The sequence below is a fragment of the Rattus norvegicus genome, chromosome 5 (assembly GCF_036323735.1).
Source record: "Rattus norvegicus strain BN/NHsdMcwi chromosome 5, GRCr8, whole genome shotgun sequence".
Lineage (NCBI taxonomy): Eukaryota > Metazoa > Chordata > Mammalia > Rodentia > Muridae > Rattus > Rattus norvegicus.
In genome coordinates, this window is record NC_086023.1 from 77,921,081 (window position 1) to 77,939,645 (window position 18,565).

General features: G+C 42.8%; 1 protein-coding gene across 2 annotated transcripts in view; it reads left to right on the forward strand.

Moving 5' to 3' along the window:
- Nucleotides 1–18,565, forward strand: part of Musk (muscle associated receptor tyrosine kinase) — a 114,094-nt gene that overhangs the window by 67,521 nt on the left and 28,008 nt on the right. The window contains exons 7-8 of one of the 2 annotated variants that reach the window (NM_031061.2): nucleotides 7,679–7,838; nucleotides 14,346–14,352. In NM_031061.2, the coding sequence (NP_112323.2) occupies nucleotides 7,679–7,838; nucleotides 14,346–14,352 (167 nt within the window). Of the gene's footprint in view, nucleotides 1–7,678; nucleotides 7,843–14,345; nucleotides 14,353–18,565 lie in introns of both variants that reach the window. The other variant, XM_063288470.1, reaches the window with a different exon arrangement.

Consider the following 18,565-nt stretch of genomic DNA (forward strand, 5'->3'; position numbering starts at 1 on the left):
TGTTCCAGATGCTTCCCTAGTTTTTCTTCTATTAGTTTGAGTGTGTCTGGTTTGATGTGGAGGTCCTTGATCCACTTGGACTTAAGCTTTGTACAGGGTGATAAGCATGGATCGATCTGCATTCTTCTACATGTTGCCCTCCAGTTGAACCAGCACCATTTGCTGAAAATGCTATCTTTTTTCCATTGGATGGTTTTGGCTCCTTTGTCAAAAATCAAGTGACCATAGGTGTGTGGGTTCATTTCTGGGTCTTCAATTCTATTCCGTTGGTCTATCTGTCTGTCTCTGTACCAATACCATGCAGTTTTTATCACTATTGCTCTGTAATACTGCTTGAGTTCAGGGATAGTGATTCCCCCTGAAGTCCTTTTATTGTTGAGGATAGCTTTAGCTATCCTGGGTTTTTTGTTATTCCAGATGAACTTGCAAATTGTTCTGTCTAACTCTTTGAAGAATTGGATTGGTATTTTGATGGGGATTGCATTGAATCTGTAGATTGCTTTTGGTAAGATGGCCATTTTTACTATATTAATCCTGCCAATCCATGAGCATGGGAGATCTTTCCATCTTCTGAGGTCTTCTTCAATTTCTTTCCTCAGTGTCTTGAAGTTCTTATTGTACAGATCTTTTACTTGCTTGGTTAAAGTCACACCGAGGTACTTTATATTATTTGGGTCTATTATGAAGGGTGTCGTTTCCCTAATTTCTTTCTCGGCTTGTTTCTCTTTTGTATAGAGGAAGGCAACTGATTTATTTGAGTTAATTTTATACCCAGCCACTTTGCTGAAGTTGTTTATCAGCTTTAGTAGTTCTCTGGTGGAACTTTTGGGATCACTTAAATATACTATCATATCATCTGCAAATAGTGATATTTTGACCTCTTCTTTTCCGATCTGTATCCCTTTGATCTCCTTTTGTTGTCTGATTGCTCTGGCTAGAACTTCAAGAACTATATTGAATAAGTAGGGAGAGAGTGGGCAGCCTTGTCTAGTCCCTGATTTTAGTGGGATTGCTTCAAGTTTCTCTCCATTTAGTTTAATGTTAGCAACTGGTTTGCTGTATATGGCTTTTACTATGTTTAGGTATGGGCCTTGAATTCCTATTCTTTCCAGGACTTTTATCATGAAGGGGTGTTGAATTTTGTCAAATGCTTTCTCAGCATCTAATGAAATGATCATGTGGTTCTGTTCTTTCAGTTTGTTTATATAATGGATCACGTTGATGGTTTTCCGTATATTAAACCATCCCTGCATGCCTGGGATGAAGCCTACTTGATCATGGTGGATGATTGTTTTGATGTGCTCTTGAATTCGGTTTGCCAGAATTTTATTGAGTATTTTTGCGTCGATATTCATAAGGGAAATTGGTCTGAAGTTCTCTTTCTTTGTTGTGTCTTTGTGTGGTTTAGGTATAAGAGTAATTGTAGATTCGTAGAAGGAATTCGGTAGGGCTCCATCTGTTTCAATTTTGTGGAATAGTTTGGATAATATTGGTATGAGGTCTTCTATGAAGGTTTGATAGAATTCTGCACTAAACCCATCTGGACCTGGGCTCTTTTTGGTTGGGAGACCTTTAATGACTGCTTCTATTTCCTTAGGAGTTATGGGGTTGTTTAACTGGTTTATCTGTTCCTGATTTAACTTTGATACCTGGTATCTGTCTAGGAAATTGTCCATTTCCTGAAGATTTTCAAATTTTGTTGAATATAGGTTTTTATAGTAAGATCTGATGATTTTTTGAATTTCCTCTGAATCTGTAGTTATGTCTCCCTTTTCATTTCTGATTTTGTTAATTTGGACGCACTCTCTGTGTCCTCTCGTTAGTCTGGCTAAGGGTTTATCTATCTTGTTGATTTTCTCAAAGAACCAACTTTTGGTCCTGTTGATTCTTACTATGGTCCTTTTTGTTTCTACTTGGTTGATTTCAGCTCTGAGTTTGATTATTTCCTGCCTTCTACTCCTCCTGGGTGTATTTGCTTCTTTTTGTTCTAGAGCTTTTAGGTGTGCTGTCAAGCTGCTGACATATGCTCTTTCCTGTTTCTTTCTGCAGGCACTCAGCGCTATGAGTTTTCCTCTTAGCACAGCTTTCATTGTGTCCCATAAGTTTGAGTATGTTGTATCTTCATTTTCATTAAATTCTAAAAAGTTTTTAATTTCTTTCTTTATTTCTTCCTTGACCAGGTTATCATTGAGTAGAGCATTGTTCAATTTCCACGTATATGTGGGCGTTCTTCCCTTATTGTTATTGAAGACCAGTTTTAGGCCGTGGTGGTCCGATAGCACGCATGGGATTATTTCTATCTTTCTGTACCTGTTGAGGCCCGTTTTTTGACCAATTATATGGTCAATTTTGGAGAAAGTACCATGAGGAGCTGAGAAGAAGGTATATCCTTTTGCTTTAGGATAGAATGTTCTATAAATATCCGTTAAGTCCATTTGGCTCATGACTTCTCTTAGTCTGTCGACATCACTGTTTAATTTCTGTTTCCATGATCTGTCCATTGATGAGAGTGGGGTGTTGAAATCTCCCACTATTATTGTGTGAGGTGCAATGTGTGTTTTGAGCTTTAGTAAGGTTTCTTTTACGTATGTAGGTGCCCTTGTATTTGGGGCATAGATATTTAGGATTGAGAGTTCATCTTGGTGGATTTTTCCTTTGATGAATATGAAGTGTCCTTCCTTATCTTTTTTGATGACTTTTAGTTGGAAATTGATTTTATTTGATATTAGAATGGCTACTCCAGCTTGCTTCTTCTGACCATTTGCTTGGAAAGTTGTTTTCCAGCCTTTCACTCTGAGGTAGTGTCTGTCTTTGTCTCTGAGGTGTGTTTCCTGTAGGCAGCAGAATGCAGGGTCCTCGTTGCGTATCCAGTTTGTTAATCTATGTCTTTTTATTGGGGAGTTGAGGCCATTGATATTGAGAGATATTAAGGAATAGTGATTATTGTTTCCCTTTATATTCATATTTGGATGTGAGGTTATGTTTGTGTGCTTTCATTCTCTTTGTTTTGTTGCCAAGACGATTAGTTTCTTGCTTCTTCTAGGGTATAGCTTGCCTCCTTATGTTGGGCTTTACCATTTATTATCCTTTGTAGTGCTGGATTTGTAGAAAGATATTGTGTAAATTTGGTTTTGTCATGGAATATCTTGGTTTCTCCATCAATGTTAATTGAGAGTTTTGCTGGATACAGTAACCTGGGCTGGCATTTGTGTTCTCTTAGGGTCTGTATGACATCAGTCCAGGATCTTCTGGCCTTCATAGTTTCTGGCGAGAAGTCTGGTGTGATTCTGATAGGTCTCCCTTTATATGTTACTTGACCTTTTTCCCTTACTGCTTTTAATATTCTTTCTTTATTTTGTGCGTTTGGTGTTTTGACAATTATGTGACGGGAGGTGTTTCTTTTCTGGTCCAATCTATTTGGAGTTCTGTAGGCTTCTTGTATGCCTATGGGTATCTCTTTTTTTAGGTTAGGGAAGTTTTCTTCTATGATTTTGTTGAAGATATTTACTGGTCCTTTGAGCTGGGAGTCTTCACTCTCTTCTATACCTATTATCCTTAGGTTTGATCTTCTCATTGAGTCCTGGATTTCCTGTATGTTTTGGACCAGTAGCTTTTTCCGCTTTACATTATCTTTGACAGTTGAGTCAATGATTTCTATGGAATCTTCTGCTCCTGAGATTCTCTCTTCCATCTCTTGTATTCTGTTGGTGAAGCTTGTATCTACAGCTCCTTGTCTCTTCTTTTGGTTTTCTATATCCAGGGTTGTTTCCATGTGTTCTTTCTTGATTGCTTCTATTTCCATTTTTAATTCCTTCATCTGTTTGATTGTGTTTTCCTGGAATTCTTTCAGGGATTTTTGCCATTCCTCTCTGTAGGCCTCTACTTGTTTATTAATGATTTCCTGTGTTTCCCTAAGTGTGTTCATGTCTTTCTTGAAGTCCTCCAGCATCATGATCAAATATGATTTTGAAACTAGATCTTGCTTTTCTGGTGTGTTTGGATATTCCATGTTTGTTTTGGCGGGAGAATTGGGCTCCGATGATGGCATGCAGTCTTGGTTTCTGTTGCTTGGGTTCCTGCGCTTGCCTCTCGCCATCAGATTATCTCTAGTGTTACTTTGTTCTGCTATTTCTGACAGTGGCTAGACTGACCTATAAGCCTGTGTGTCAGGAGTGCTGTAGACCTGTTTTCCTCTCTTTCAGTCAGTTATGGGGACAGTGTGTTCTGCTTTCCGGCGTGTAGTTTTTCCTCTCTACAGGTCTTCAGCTGTTCCTGTGGGCCTGTGTCTTGAGTTCACCAGGCAGCTTTCTTGCAGCAGAAAATTTGGTCTTACCTGTGGTCCCGAGGCTCAGGTTCGCTCGTGGGGTGCTGCCCAGGGGCTCTCTGCAGCGGCAGCAACCAGGAAGACCTGTGCCGCCCCTTCCGGGAGCTTCAGTGCACCAGGGTTCCAGATGGTCTTTGGCTTTTTCCTCTGGCGTCCGAGATGTGTGTGCAGGGAGCAGTCTCTTCTGGTTTCCCAGGCTTGTCTGCCTCTCTGAAGGTTTAGCTCTCCCTCCCACGGGATTTGGGTGCAGAGAACTGTTTATCCGGTCTGTTTCTTTCAGGTTCCGGCGGTGTCTCAGGCGCAGAGGTCCTGCCGCTCCTGGGCCCTCCCCCACGGGAGCCCAGAGGCCTTATACAGTTTCCTCTTGGGCCAGGGATGTGGGCAGGGGTGAGCAGTGTTGGTGGTCTCTTCCGCTCTGCAGCCTCAGGAGTGCCCACCTGACCAGGCGGTTGGGTCTCTCTCTCACCGGGTCTGGGAGCAGAGAGCTGCTGCGGGCCGGGATCCGCGGGTGTGGGACTTCCGGTAAACACAGACCGTGCCTCCTAGAGAAATTCTGCTTCCGTGTCCCAAGCTCACCAGGCAGCTTTCTTGCAGCAGAAAATTTGGTCTTACCTGTGGTCCCGAGGCTCAGGTTCGCTCGTGGGGTGCTGCCCAGGAGCTCTCTGCAGCGGCAGCAACCAGGAAGACCTGTGCCGCCCCTTCCGGGAGCTTCAGTGCACCAGGGTTCCAGATGGTCTTTGGCTTTTTCCTCTGGCGTCCGAGATGTGTGTGCAGGGAGCAGTCTCTTCTGGTTTCCCAGGCTTGTCTGCCTCTCTGAAGGTTTAGCTCTCCCTCCCACGGGATTTGGGTGCAGAGAACTGTTTATCCGGTCTGTTTCTTTCAGGTTCCGGCGGTGTCTCAGGCGCAGAAGTCCTGCCGCTCCTGGGCCCTCCCCCACGGGAGCCCAGAGGCCTTATACAGTTTCCTCTTGGGCCAGGGATGTGGGCAGGGGTGAGCAGTGTTGGTGGTCTCTTCCGCTCTGCAGCCTCAGGAGTGCCCACCTGACCAGGCGGTTGGGTCTGTCTCTCACCGGGTCTGGGAGCAGAGAGCTCAATTCTATTAATTCTTAATGTGACCCTGCCAGTCCTCTAATATCTGAGGCAGGGTCCAACGGATTTTTAAAATCAGCTCTAGCATGATTACTGGGTAAATTACCCCTTATCTATTTTTCTATAAGCTAGACTGTTAATTCCTGAGCTGGGATCCCCAAGTATTTGCTGTTTTCTTGCCCAGTCCATTTCCATCCCAACAGCCTGTCCTCAGGGTCCACTTTTCCTGGCCATATGCTCATGATCCATCTGGCCTCATGGAGGTCTCCTTCTCTCTTCTCTCTCCTTCTTCCTCCTCTTCTCTCCACTTGGCCCCTACCTGAGAACTTCAGTCTGGTAACTGAAAATTGTCTACCTCTCTATTCTCCCCAGTTGGCTGTAACCACTTTTATTTAACCAGTAGCTTTAAATTAGGGAGCAAGATTTACATAGCATCACTTGGTATATGTGAAGACCTGCTCATCAAGTGGCAACTAGGTCTTGGGGGGTCAGTATTCAGCATTTGAATATATAGCAGCTCCAGACCAAACCCCAACCACTAAGGCTGCCAACCAACTCTTCCACAATGAGGCTTTGAGAATATCTGTGATCCAAGCAACTGGGCTTGCTTTCTAGCAATTCATTTGCCTTCTTTTCAAGGACTAGGGAACATAGCGATAAAGAGCCATTGACTTTGGTGTCAGACCAACAGGGTACAGATCCTAACTCCTGACTGGATAGGAGATGGGAATAGTCTTGGGCGAGTGGTAAAGCTGCCTGCAAGCCTGATGACCTGAGTTCAGTCCTTGAGAACTACACCATGAAAGGAGAGAACCAACTCACACCCTGCCACCCATGCCATGGCATGAGCGTGCCCACGTACTTATGAAAAACAAGCAAATAAAAATATAATTTGAACAATTTTTAAAATGCAGGCAGTGTTTACTATAGTTGAAATGATGGCTAATGAATAGGCATTTAAAATTAATCGGTCAAATCCACGCTAATGTACCGCTGCTCTGGCTCTTTAAGAACATTTGACTTCTGGTTTGAGGGTCCGACATATTTTGTATGCTGTGCCTCAGAGTGCCTTGGCCTTACAAACCACTTTCCTCACCACACATCTATCAATCTGATGTCCATTTATAGAGAAAGGATCAGACGTTATAGAGTCTGAAACCTCTTACTCTTGTCTGCAGATCAGGACAAATCAGAGAGAGTATCTATGAAGAATGTCATCAGAGGATGTACCAGTTATCCGTCACCATCTCACAATCCAGCCAAGGCTGAGTGGAGCAAAAGAATAACTGTTAGTGCTCACACGTCTGGGGGAGTCAACTGATGGTTTTGCTGATTTGAGCCAGGATTGGCAAACACCGGGGTAGTCTGGCTTTCATGCCTGGCAGTTTGGGTGGGTCTTGGTTAGTCCGGAATATCTTTTTTTTTCTTTTTTCTTTTTTCTTTTTTTCGGAACTGGGGACCGAACCCAGGGCCTTGCGCTTGCTAGGCAAACGCTCTACCACTGAGCTAAATCCCCAACCCCTAGTCCGGAATATCTTTATGGTTTGGTGATTTGGTGCTTTTTCTGAGGAACAGCTGAGATGGTTTATTTCATCCTCCAGTGTCTTAGTTAGGGTTTCTATGGCTGTGCAAAGACATCATGGCCAAGACAATGCTTATAAAGGACAGCATTTAATTGTCTTACTGGTTCAGAGGTTTAGTCCATTATCATCATATTGGAAAGCATGCAGGCATGGAGGCAGATATGGTGCTGGAGAAAGAGTCAAGAGTTCTACATCTGGATCAGCAAGCAGCAGAAAGACACTGGTCCTGGCTTGAGCATCTGAAACCTAAAAGCCCACCCTCAGTGATGTCTTTCCTCTAACAAGGCCACACCTCCTAATAGTGCCACTCCCTATGAGCCTATGGGGCCTGGTTTTCATTCAAACCACCATATCCAGCAACCTCTCTCTAGCTTAGTCACAGAGGGATTCAGGCTCCAAAACCAAAAGGAAAGCAATGTTCCAGAGCTTTGAAAGTGATCTCAAGATGCATCACTGGCTAGCCTAGATCAAAGGGCGGAGAATGATGGTCCTTCTTGAGAGAGGGATTGAAGAGTCATAGTACGAGGACATGGACCCAGGGACAGGGAGTGTGTGTCTATATTTTCAGGTCTACCCATGCCTGTTGACCATGATCGAAATGCTGTACCCTTCCAGATGACCGATGTGGTGTATATAGGAGAGGGTGATGTCGTTCTACCTTTTATTTTGCCCACACTCACTAGGTTTCTTCAGGTTCCATTCAAGAGAATGTGAAAGACCGAGTGATTGACTCAAGACTCCAGCTCTTTATCACAAAGCCAGGACTCTACACATGCATAGCTACCAATAAGCATGGAGAGAAATTCAGTACCGCAAAGGCTGCAGCCACTGTCAGTATAGCAGGTAGGTGCTGCGTGTTTACCATGCTCCAGAAGAGGAGCAGCTGCCACTCCATAGCACCTGGAAGAGAGGCAGAGGTAAAACCCTCTCTACCACCCCAGTCCCCTTGAAGCTATTCCCTTGTTCATTTTGACGCCCATGGGTGATCAACACATAGATTTTGACTTTGTTGTGTCAAAAACAAAATCTTCACATTCTTCTTCAAATGATGGACACCAATGTATAGAACCTTATTTTTCTCTTTCTCTCATTTTTAACTTCTCTCTTCTTTCCCTGTCGCCCTTCCCTCCCTGTCACTACCCATAAGTCCTCGCTCCCTTCTTTCCTCCCTCTCTCTCTTCTTTCTTCCATTTCTCCCTCCCTTCCTCCCTCCCTCTGCTTCCCTTTCTTTCTCCCTTCTCCCTCTTTGGTTTTTGATTTCTTCCTTCTGTTATTCCACCCTTCCTTCCTTCTTTGCTCCACTCTTCCTTTTAGAACCTCTCTTGCCCCTCTTCTCTGGGTTAAGCAAGCTTCCCAAGGCTCTCACAAAGTTGGTAGATATTTACTTAACATGGCTGAACCAGCTTCCACACAGCTGTTTCTTAAGGGCATTTTTACCATGTTTCTGTTCTGTTTTGCTTTGCTCTGCTTTGCTTTTAGTGTTTTATTTCCCTGTGTTATCCAAGTGACAACAGGGTTTGCAGGTATTTTCATGGGAAACAGCTGACACATGTGTTTCTAGGCTATCTGCTCTGTGTTGTGGAGGGTTATTTTTAAAAGTTAAATATCCAAAGGGCTTCTGGGCACATTTGTGGAATTCCTAGAGGTGAAAATAATCCTCGTATCAGGAAATGCCAGGCAAGTTAGACTCATAGCAGGTCTACTGTTCAAGGGTCAGACAAAAGGTGTTTGGCTGGACATGTAAAGCCAGCCATGAGCAGACTCAGGGCCAGCTCCTGGAGCCGCTGTTTCTTATTACAGCTTATTTCTTTGATCTTCCCCAATGGAGAACTTTTCAATAGTGCCATGGACTTTTAATCTGATAGAAAGCACAGAGTATATAAGTAGACAAGGCTAGACCTCAGGAGCATACCCACAGAGTGAGAAATAGGCTTCCTCTCCTATCTCCTTGTAGGATCTGTCTTTCTACAGGGTCTTTGGTCACTGTACCAGTTAAGATGATATCACTTCATCCAAGCAACGACAAGCCATGAAATCACTCAATATGCTAAAAACAGTAAAAAAAAAAACTTTAAAAAAGATTATAATTTGCACCACACTTTGCTTTGTGTAATGGACTTTGTATGCAATTGTCAAATATGCTGAATGCAGCCCTGGAGCCTAGAAAGGACATGCCATTCAGAACACAGTGGCAATGGCAAGCGCAAAGAGAAAAGGAGGGACTGCCGGGGTAAAACTGAGGTCTATAAGCACCCTAGCATGGCGCCAGAGAGTTAGTTAATACACGCTCAGGATTTCAACATCTTATAACGAAAGGATGAGCCCACTTACCCAGGGATATTTCAGGCACATGCACGGATGTGATTTAGTTTAACTTGATTCGCCCCTAGATGGAAGATAAATATTAGTGTTGCCAGCCCCATTTATTCATGTTCTTGGTTTTTTAGTGATAATCCTTGACTAGAGTTCCTGTTCCTTCCTTCCTCCACCTCTTCCCTAGATGGCAGGAGGAAAGGGATTGACACTTCAATGGTGTCCTCCAATCCCCTAGTTCTGGAGAAGTCTGAAGCTGGAGAGCTTAGGATTTCATCCCTTAGCTGGGTTTGAAGCCAGAGGTCCTCCCTGGATGACTTGCTGCCTTTGCACACCTTCTAGTGAGGCATAGTTCTTAGCAGATCAGCTAAACCATCATCAAATCCCCACATAGTCTGTTCTGGAGCCTGAACAGTGAGGTCACCCTGTACATCCTCATTGTGACCTGAAGCCAGGCCTGCTGTGGACTCAGCTGCCTGTGCCCGCCATAGGCCTGAAACCACTTCTGTGTCTCTTGCAAGGCAGGAGAAACCAAAGCACATAGATTTCTTCCCCCAGTCTGCTGCACCCATGCTGGGCATGCTACTCCTCTGGCACACGCACCCATGGCAGAGTAGGAGGCTTTTTTTGTTAGAATTTCAAATGAGAAGGGTTTTTAAAAACCCTCGTTTTTTGGCTTTTATCTTAATCAATAACTATTTGTAATAAGAGATTTGGGTCCACAACTTACAAAAATGTGTATCCAAATTCTTCACCCTTCTACCTTCCCCTTCTCCACAGCAGAGTACCTGGGAGGAACCCATCCTTGGTCTGGTAACCTTAGAGCCTTTCATCATAGATATCAAGATGGTTTTAGAGGTATCACTGTGAACAACATGAAAAGAATAAAACAGCTACTTCTACCCAACAAAGCTAGGATGTTCATGATCTTTCAGAAACTATAAAAGCCATTGAGCACAACTGACATGAGTAATAGCCGCTCCATCCTTGTCCCCACCAGTGAGAACCAGATCCAATTCCATTAACAATGGAATATATCAACAGAGAGATATGTAATCCTAACATGTAGTGACGTGCAGTGATATCTTCTTTTAAAATTTAAATAATTATGATGTATGTGTGTTCATGTGTGTTCACGTGTGTGTGTGTGTGTGTGTGTGTGTGAGAGAGAGAGAGAGAGAGAGAGAGAGAGAGAGAGAGAAAGAGAGAGAAGGAAGGAGAGAGAGAGAGAATGGTGTGCCCATACCATGGCATGTGTAGAGGTCAGAACAAAACCCCAAAGTGCTGTAGACTCAGTCTATATTCCCAACTCCATTCTGGAGATTGAACTCAGGTTGCCAGGCTGTGCAGCAAGCCCCTTTACCCACTGAACCATCTTGCCTTCCCAGTGGAATCTTTTTATGGTACAGATCTCCATAAGTTGTGAGACAGTCCATGTAGAAGGCATTGTCCAGGGGTAAGGGGTAACCAGCAATGAAAGCCCAGAGGAAACCAAGGTGGCACAGGGGCTGGAGTAGCAGGAGTGAAGCCTGGCTTGCAAGCAGCAGCAGAGAAGGGCTTTCCAACTGCTGTAGCCGCAGAGTTAAATGTAGAAGGACACCAGCCACCTCAGTAGGATCAAGGACCATCAAGATTGGTACCAGGGATGACTGAACCAGTCAGTCAGTCTGACAGTAAGATTGTGTGGAAGTCATTTTAGAGGTGGGAGGAACTGGAGTTCCTAGGAAGAATTTTAAAGCTGTCCTGGAAACTGAGGGGACAAGAGCTAGAAGGGGGGCATCAAGCAGGATACATAGCCTCAGGAAGGGTTTCACAAGTCAGCCCCTTCCTGGCCCCACAGCTTATTCTGAACCTCATGAGAAATATCTGAATCTGTCCCTCTGCACTGTCAAATGCTACACAATATTGGGGATCAGGTAAGAACATGTAAGCGTAGAGAAAAAACAGGTAAGGAAAAAGACTTAAAGGGGCTTCGGAAGCCATGGTAACTCAAAACCATGCCCATCTGCTGGGGAAATCACCACATGTCTTGTGGTTTCCAGCTCATCTCTGTCCTCAGGTTAGGTGTCAACTGATGGAGACCTGACCCTCCTCCACTGTCCCCCTAGTGTGGTTGGCTTAGACCTCTCATTTACCAGAGCCATATGCCATTTTCTCAATTCTTCTTGTCAATCAGACCTGATGGATGCCTCACAAAGACTTCTCTGGAATCCCAGAGGGACTACCTTCAATCTGTGGAGTGCTCCATTGGTCAGTCTTTCAGAGAGGCTAAGGCACTATCCAAATGAGATCTTTAGCACCGCACTCACCCAGGGGCTAGAGATGGGGTGAATGTCTAGCCAGGACGTCCATGATTCTCTTGAGACTTCACAGAGCTTGGGAATGACACTTGCATGAAACTTGCTCTCCAGGCAGCCCTGTCTGATGGCCTCTGGTGGCATTGCTTCAATCATACAGGATGTCTCCTCTTGCCCCTCTGTCAATGTCCCCAATCTCTTCTACTATTGCCTCCAATTGCAGACTTTCCTCCCCTCAGAGCTCCAGAGTTCACTGTTCTCTGTCACAGCCACTGCCTCACTTGCTCTGTTTCTTTACTCAGACCAGCAGGAAATTGGATGTGCAAAGAGCTGGTATAGTCTGTGTTGAGGATTTTGTCTCATGATATGTCTAGGGGTTGAAGGACAATGGAAAATAAAAAGACCAGCTTTTGCTTTCCTAGCCACCATCCACATATTGCTCAGACCCTTGCCAGGTGTTTGAGAAATAAAACACATTTCTTTCTGGGACATTTACATCTGATAGTAGTCATTGAAAGGAGTCATAAAATGTCCCCGAGCCTCTCCCCATGAACCAGGAAGCTTACTCCTCCATCATCACAACTCAAAAAGGCCGAGCTATGATTTAATCTCATGGGATAAACGAGTGTTGGGCAACATGACTTCTCTTTGTCAGGAGAACCCTCAGCCCTGCGGTAGAGGGCACAACAACCATGATCCCTGGGTAACCATTGTCCTGAATCAGGATACTCACAGGGATTCACAACTGCATTCCCCACTTTCAGTGTCATTAGTAAGTCCCTGTTCTAGCTTCATTTCAGTTCATGTGCCAAATACCCTAGGCAAGACAATTTAGGAAAGGAAAGGATTTACTTCAATTTACAGCTCCAAGTCGCAGTCTGTCACTGAGGGAAGTCAAGGCAGGATCTAAGGCAGGCCCGCTTGAACTCACTTCACAGCCAGGAAGTATATGCAGGAACCATGAAGGGTGATGCCTGCCAGCTGGGTCTCCAGCTAGCTTATACTCTGTTGATTTTCTTATAGAGCTCAGCAGCATCAGCCTAGGGATGGAACTGCCCACAGTGGGCAGGTTGGTCCCTCCTACATAAGTTAACAAAGACAACCCCCCGCAGGTCAATCTGCTCAAGGACTTCCTCCATTAAAGTTCTCTTCTCTAGGCATGTCAAGTTGACAGTTAAAGTCCTTCATTTCACACAGTGAGTTCCAAAGTTCAAAGAACACATACATATCTGGTCTTAGAACACCGGGATGAACTTGGGGTCACATCTCCCCGCTTTCACCATTCCATGCCTCCTACAAAACGAGAGTATCCATTTCTGCAAAGTGATCTGACATTTTCTTGAAACATTATCTGGATTTTAGAGTGACTGAACGTATTTTGGGTTTGTTCTTAGCAAAAGGGGAAAAGAATAAACAAGCATTGGTCAGCAGTTACACTCAATTGCTACCTGATATTTTGCAGTGAGGTATACAAAGCACACCCGGGAAACTTCCTGCCACTACAAATGAGGTCTATCAGAAGAGAACCATCTTTCTCTCAGCTAAGCAACTCATGCTGAGAGGGTCTTCGTTGGCTAATACCATGATCATGCATATACATATACATATATATATGATATACATGTATATCAAAACAATGTCAAATGGCTTATAAATTCAAGAGGAAACAGAGAGGTGACAAGTTTCAAGATGGCATATGCAAACAGTGTATTGAAATCCAGACTTGTCATGCACACAGAGAAAACTGTTATTTTTCTCCAGTCGCTGGGTGCTGAGAAATTATGCATTCTAGAATCTTCTTTTCCCTTAGGGAATCAAATTCATTACAGCTTTTAAGCAGATTCCACAATTCTCTGGTGGTGTTTAAGGATTAATTACAGCAGCCTAATCTAGTTTAAACCTCCAGTCTTATTATCCCCTTATAAATCCCTCTGCTTCCTTCTGCTCACTGATAGGCAGCCATTCCTTGAGGAACCTGGGAGGACAGATGAAGTATCGCCTGCTGCTGTCGTATTGCTGGCTCCCCTTCTTCCTCTGTTCTAGCTCCTTTATATCAAAGGAGAAGGGGATTTATAGAGAAAAGAGCAAGTGGATTTGCTGAATAGACATTCAGCTCTCTCCCTCTCTCTCTCTCTCTCTCTCTCTCTCTCTCTCTCTCTCTCTCTCTGATGCAGTTTCTCTGACAAATAATAATGCAGCTAGCAATCAGAAACCATATTTCCAGTGCCAGTAATGCATGTTAATATCTATCATATATCTATTCAGATATATATTATCTATCCACTATCTGTCTATCTACCATCTGTCTATCATCTATCTATCATCTATCTATCTATCTATCTATCTATCTATCTATCTATCTATCTATCTATCAATCTATCTATCTATCTATCTATCTATCTATCTATCTATCTGTCATCTAGCTCTTTTGTTTTCCTGTCTGTCTACCTTTTCAAGTTAATTGAAAAATTTGGTTAAATGGGTATTTTCTTTCATGTGTGACCAGTGGTGCTCATGGCTGCTCCTGCCTGAAAATGTTACAGCTCCCAGGACAGCACTAGCTTAATCTCCCCCAATTCCACCTGTTAATGGAGTTTCCAGCCTCCTCGTAAAAGCAGAGAACCTCATAGAATCTTAAAGTGGTTAAGATGAGTGTGTGCTGACTTTCTCGTTCTCTCTCTTTCTTCCTCCTCCCCGCCTCCCCCGTGCTCTCCTATGGACTCTTCTTTCTGATTACCAGAATGGAGGTAAGCATCCATTATTATTCCAGTGTTTCATGTCACTCGTGGTTTTAATTCAACTCGTCCATGATTTGCCTGCTAAACGCTATAAACTTTTTAGACATTTCTAATGTCCAAATCCATTTAGTATTTTTATGAAATGAATATAAAGGTAACTAGTGTCAATGACTATTTCCCATGTGTTGGAAGCTGTTCAGGAGATCGCTGTGAAGTAGGAACTATGGCCTTCCTCATTTTCAGGAAAGGAACTGAGAAACTGCACTGGAGACCCACTCAGCTAGAAATGAGGCATCTCGAAATACAACTCCAGACTGACTCCAAAACTCCTTTATATATGCTTTTCCAAGAGAAATCAACTTATAGAAGTTTTGTTTACAATGGATTTTTTTTAGATACAGAATGGCTAAATTGACTTTCATAAAAACACTATGTGACACAGAAGTTCATACCTTTAATCCCATCACTGAGTGAAGACGGTCAGACGTTTAAGACTCGAGTGGGCTACATAGTGTGTTTGAGGATAGGCTACATAGTGAAATTAAGGCTGGTCTATACGACATGACACCTTCTCTCAAAACAGACACATGAAAGAAAAATGACAGTGGAACAATTAGTTATGTTAGGTGGTGTTTAGCTGTCATGGAAGGATAAAGGAGAAGGATCAGGAGTTCAAAACCAGCCTTAGCTAAATGAAACCCCGTCTCAGGAAACTACCACCAACACCAAAAAAATCAAACCAAAACAGACAGGTAAATAAAACAAAAAAGCTTTAAAAGTCCCATGTAGTGTCCTAAGTAAAGATGATTGATCCACAGCGATAACGACCGCGGCAGTTAGCATCATGATGCCTGTTGTCATTCTGACATTACAGGGACTTCAGGGAGAAGTGTTACTCTTTGTACTTTTTGTACAAGGATCCAGGTACAGACAGTGTTGCCAGACCACACAGGTCACAAAGTGCTAGGTCTCCAAGTTTGGACAGACAGACTCCAGAGTACTGATTCACAACCGCTGCACAGAAACTGAGAAGAACATCAAACTCCAGACACTGATTCCAATGCCATAAAGAAAATAACTCAATACACAATGTGGTTCCTTCTAGATCTCATCTTTGGGTGTACAGCTGCGATGTCCTCTTTGGGGATCAGTTGTTAGCTTTTGAGGAGATCCACAGCTCTCAGGGACAACACACCCACCCTTAAGAACTTCACAGTGAAGCCCAGTGTCTACTGATGGGCCACATGGTGCACGCAGGGAAGAGTCACGCCATTGGACAACAAAGACACAGCACCATCAGGTTAACACAACGGCTCTCCCTGCTTTTTTTAAAAAAAAAAAAGTACTGTAAACTTATTAGAAATGGAGACACAAAACCAATTTATATACTCCCAAGCCTATAGAAGCTTTATTTTATTTTGCACATAAAGATTAATTACAATATTGGAATCATAAATAAAATAAAATCCAGGGCTAGAAGAGTGACATAGATCATCTCCATGGAAATAAATTCAAATGAAGCAGTTTAGACATGTAGGAAGTTAAATAAATGCCCCAGCACTTAGCAGGCTAGGACAGAAGGTCATGAAGTTTTCAGGCTGGCATGGGCAACAAAATGAAACGATGCCTCAAGAAATAAAAGGAGCTGTCCCAGCCACTTTCCTCTTGTGATAATGTAAACACACTCAAACTCTGCTGAAAGTGGCGAAAATGCCTGTTTTATAATTTCCAACTTAGAAATTTTTATTGTTAGCCTTAAAGTGATTGTATCTATAGACAAAAAGCCACCCACTTTTAGAAACCTACTCAAAGGAAATAAGAATTGTGAATACTATTTCCAACTGCTTGCACTCGTGGATATAGTGTACAAACAGCATACCTATCCACTGGTGAAGGAAATCGAGTCGCAGCTTTGTTTTAAAAACAAATGTTTACATTGGCACAGGTAAATGTTTACAATATCTATGATGCAAAAATGCAGGACACAAAAAATGTATTTACAGATCAGTTATGAAGTTTCTGCGTATAAATAATATAATCTATTATACACAAATATGCAATACATAAAATATCTGTCTAGGAGACATTTTTATTTTCGAACTATATTCATTCTATTGTATTTGTTCTTTGAGAAGTCCATATGGTATATTATTATCATAGTCTCTCCCTGTCCTCCGGCTCCTCTGAGCCCCTCCCCACCCACCTACCCAACCTTGAATCTTTCTCTTAGCTTCTGGGAGAGACAAAATCAACTTTCTCTATTTTTTTATTTTTTAATTAAAAAAAAAAGCCATTGCTTCCGTATACTGCAGCACATTTTGTACAGTAAATGGTTCTTAACTTCCACTCGCAGGAAGCACGGCGGTTTTCAGGAAGGTCATGTTCTCCTCGCTGAGGACAGCGTGCTTGGCAGTCCAGCAAAGTGACATTTGATCAGTACGCAACAGCGGAGGCTGGCAAACATTTTCTATAAAGGGTCAGATATTAATATATTCCCTCAGTGAGCCGCGCAGACCTTATTAAAACTGCTTAGCCTGTTACTTTAGCAGAAACCCAGGCACGAAATGTGTCCAAAAGGGTACAATTGCTTCCTTTTCTGTGGAGATGCAGTTTAAGCCGCATGTAGTTTCCCCATGCCATTCAATATCCTTCTTTTAAGTTTCTGCAACCACTTTAAAATGTAGACATTACCTTTAGCTCTCGAGAAAAGGGAGAAATCTGTAAAAAGCATAAACTTTAAAATATGAAGGGCATTAAGTTTCAGTGAGACATAGGAACAGGTCGAAGAGAGTCATCATAGGATAAGGTGACCAGTGTCAGCAATATGTATAGTATTCCTTTCAAATAATCACTAAATAGATTTAACTGTTTTCACCACAAATTGTAACATGCATCTGAAATGATACAAATGTCAATTAGCTCAATTCAAAGTATCACGTCATGCATGCTATACAAAGATTCTGTCAATTAAATGTTATTTAAAAAGACAAAAAATTTGCTTAAGCACAAGACTGAAGAAACGTCATGTATATGTTACTTTGAAAAAGGAGTGCCCGTCATGGTACACATGCGTGAACATTTAACTTAGTGCATGTGACTATGGGCATCTGGTATTGACCACATTCCAAAGTTTTAAATTATCATCAAAAAATCATTAGGACCTTTTTGTGAGTCTATGTACTTCTTTAAGAATCGAGACCGAAAAGTCTTGAGTTGTATTTGCTGGCCTCTGCCTAGCAAGTGAGTCGCATACAGACAACAGGAAGGGATGGAACCCCTGCCAGCTGCTTTGAAGCTGAGGAATGGCTGGGAAACTCGGCCATCACCTTTGCAGGGGAAAGGCAACAGTCGCCATGTAAGGGAAGATCCAAGGAGAGGGAGAGCTATCAAGTGTACCTACACTACAGTACGGGGTGTCATAAACCAAACAGGACATAGCTGGTTCTCTGGACATGCCTCTGAACAAAGTTCAAAGGGAATAGATGGTGCCTTCTTCATAGAAACCGGAAGGAAATATTTGAAAATGTGATTCAGACATGTATTAGTGGAGAGAGAATTAATATTAATGCTCCAGTGACTGACTGCAGAGCTGTTCTTCATAAAAGAAGGTGAGAGAGGTGTCTGGGATCAAAGACTCCTTCTTACCACTGCAGAAGGAGGTTTGCCAGGAGGTAAGACAGGAACAGGTGCCATGCATAACATTAGCTCTTATTTTTAAGAGATTGTATACCAGAACATTCCAGAATAATCAGCATTCTGTAAAGGGACCTCTGTGACCTCTGCCCCAGTGTTCAAATGAGCAGCAGAGCCAGCTGCATGTGAAACTGCCCTCTCAGCAGTCCAGGAGCTAAAGAGATACACAGACTCAGGTGGGCAGCGCAAAAGCCCACAGAAAACCGGGAGGTGGAGGCTTTGGAGGTGTTCTGGCACCTCAAAAACCAGTTCTTGCTGGGAGCAACAGTTAGGGGTTGTTATTATTATTATTATTATTATTATTATTATTATTACTGATAGATTTAGGAAGTCTGTGGACTGAATGTTTCAATTGGTTTCCATGTCTGATATCTAAATTTTGACAGTTATGGAAAATTTGAGTTTTATAAATTTCTTCAAGAAAAAGAAAAGAAAAAAGTTAAAAGGTCAAAACTGTGACTAGGCAATGCACAGGTAGGTAGTGGCTTCTAGATATATATGATATATCTCTTTATACACTAATGAAATA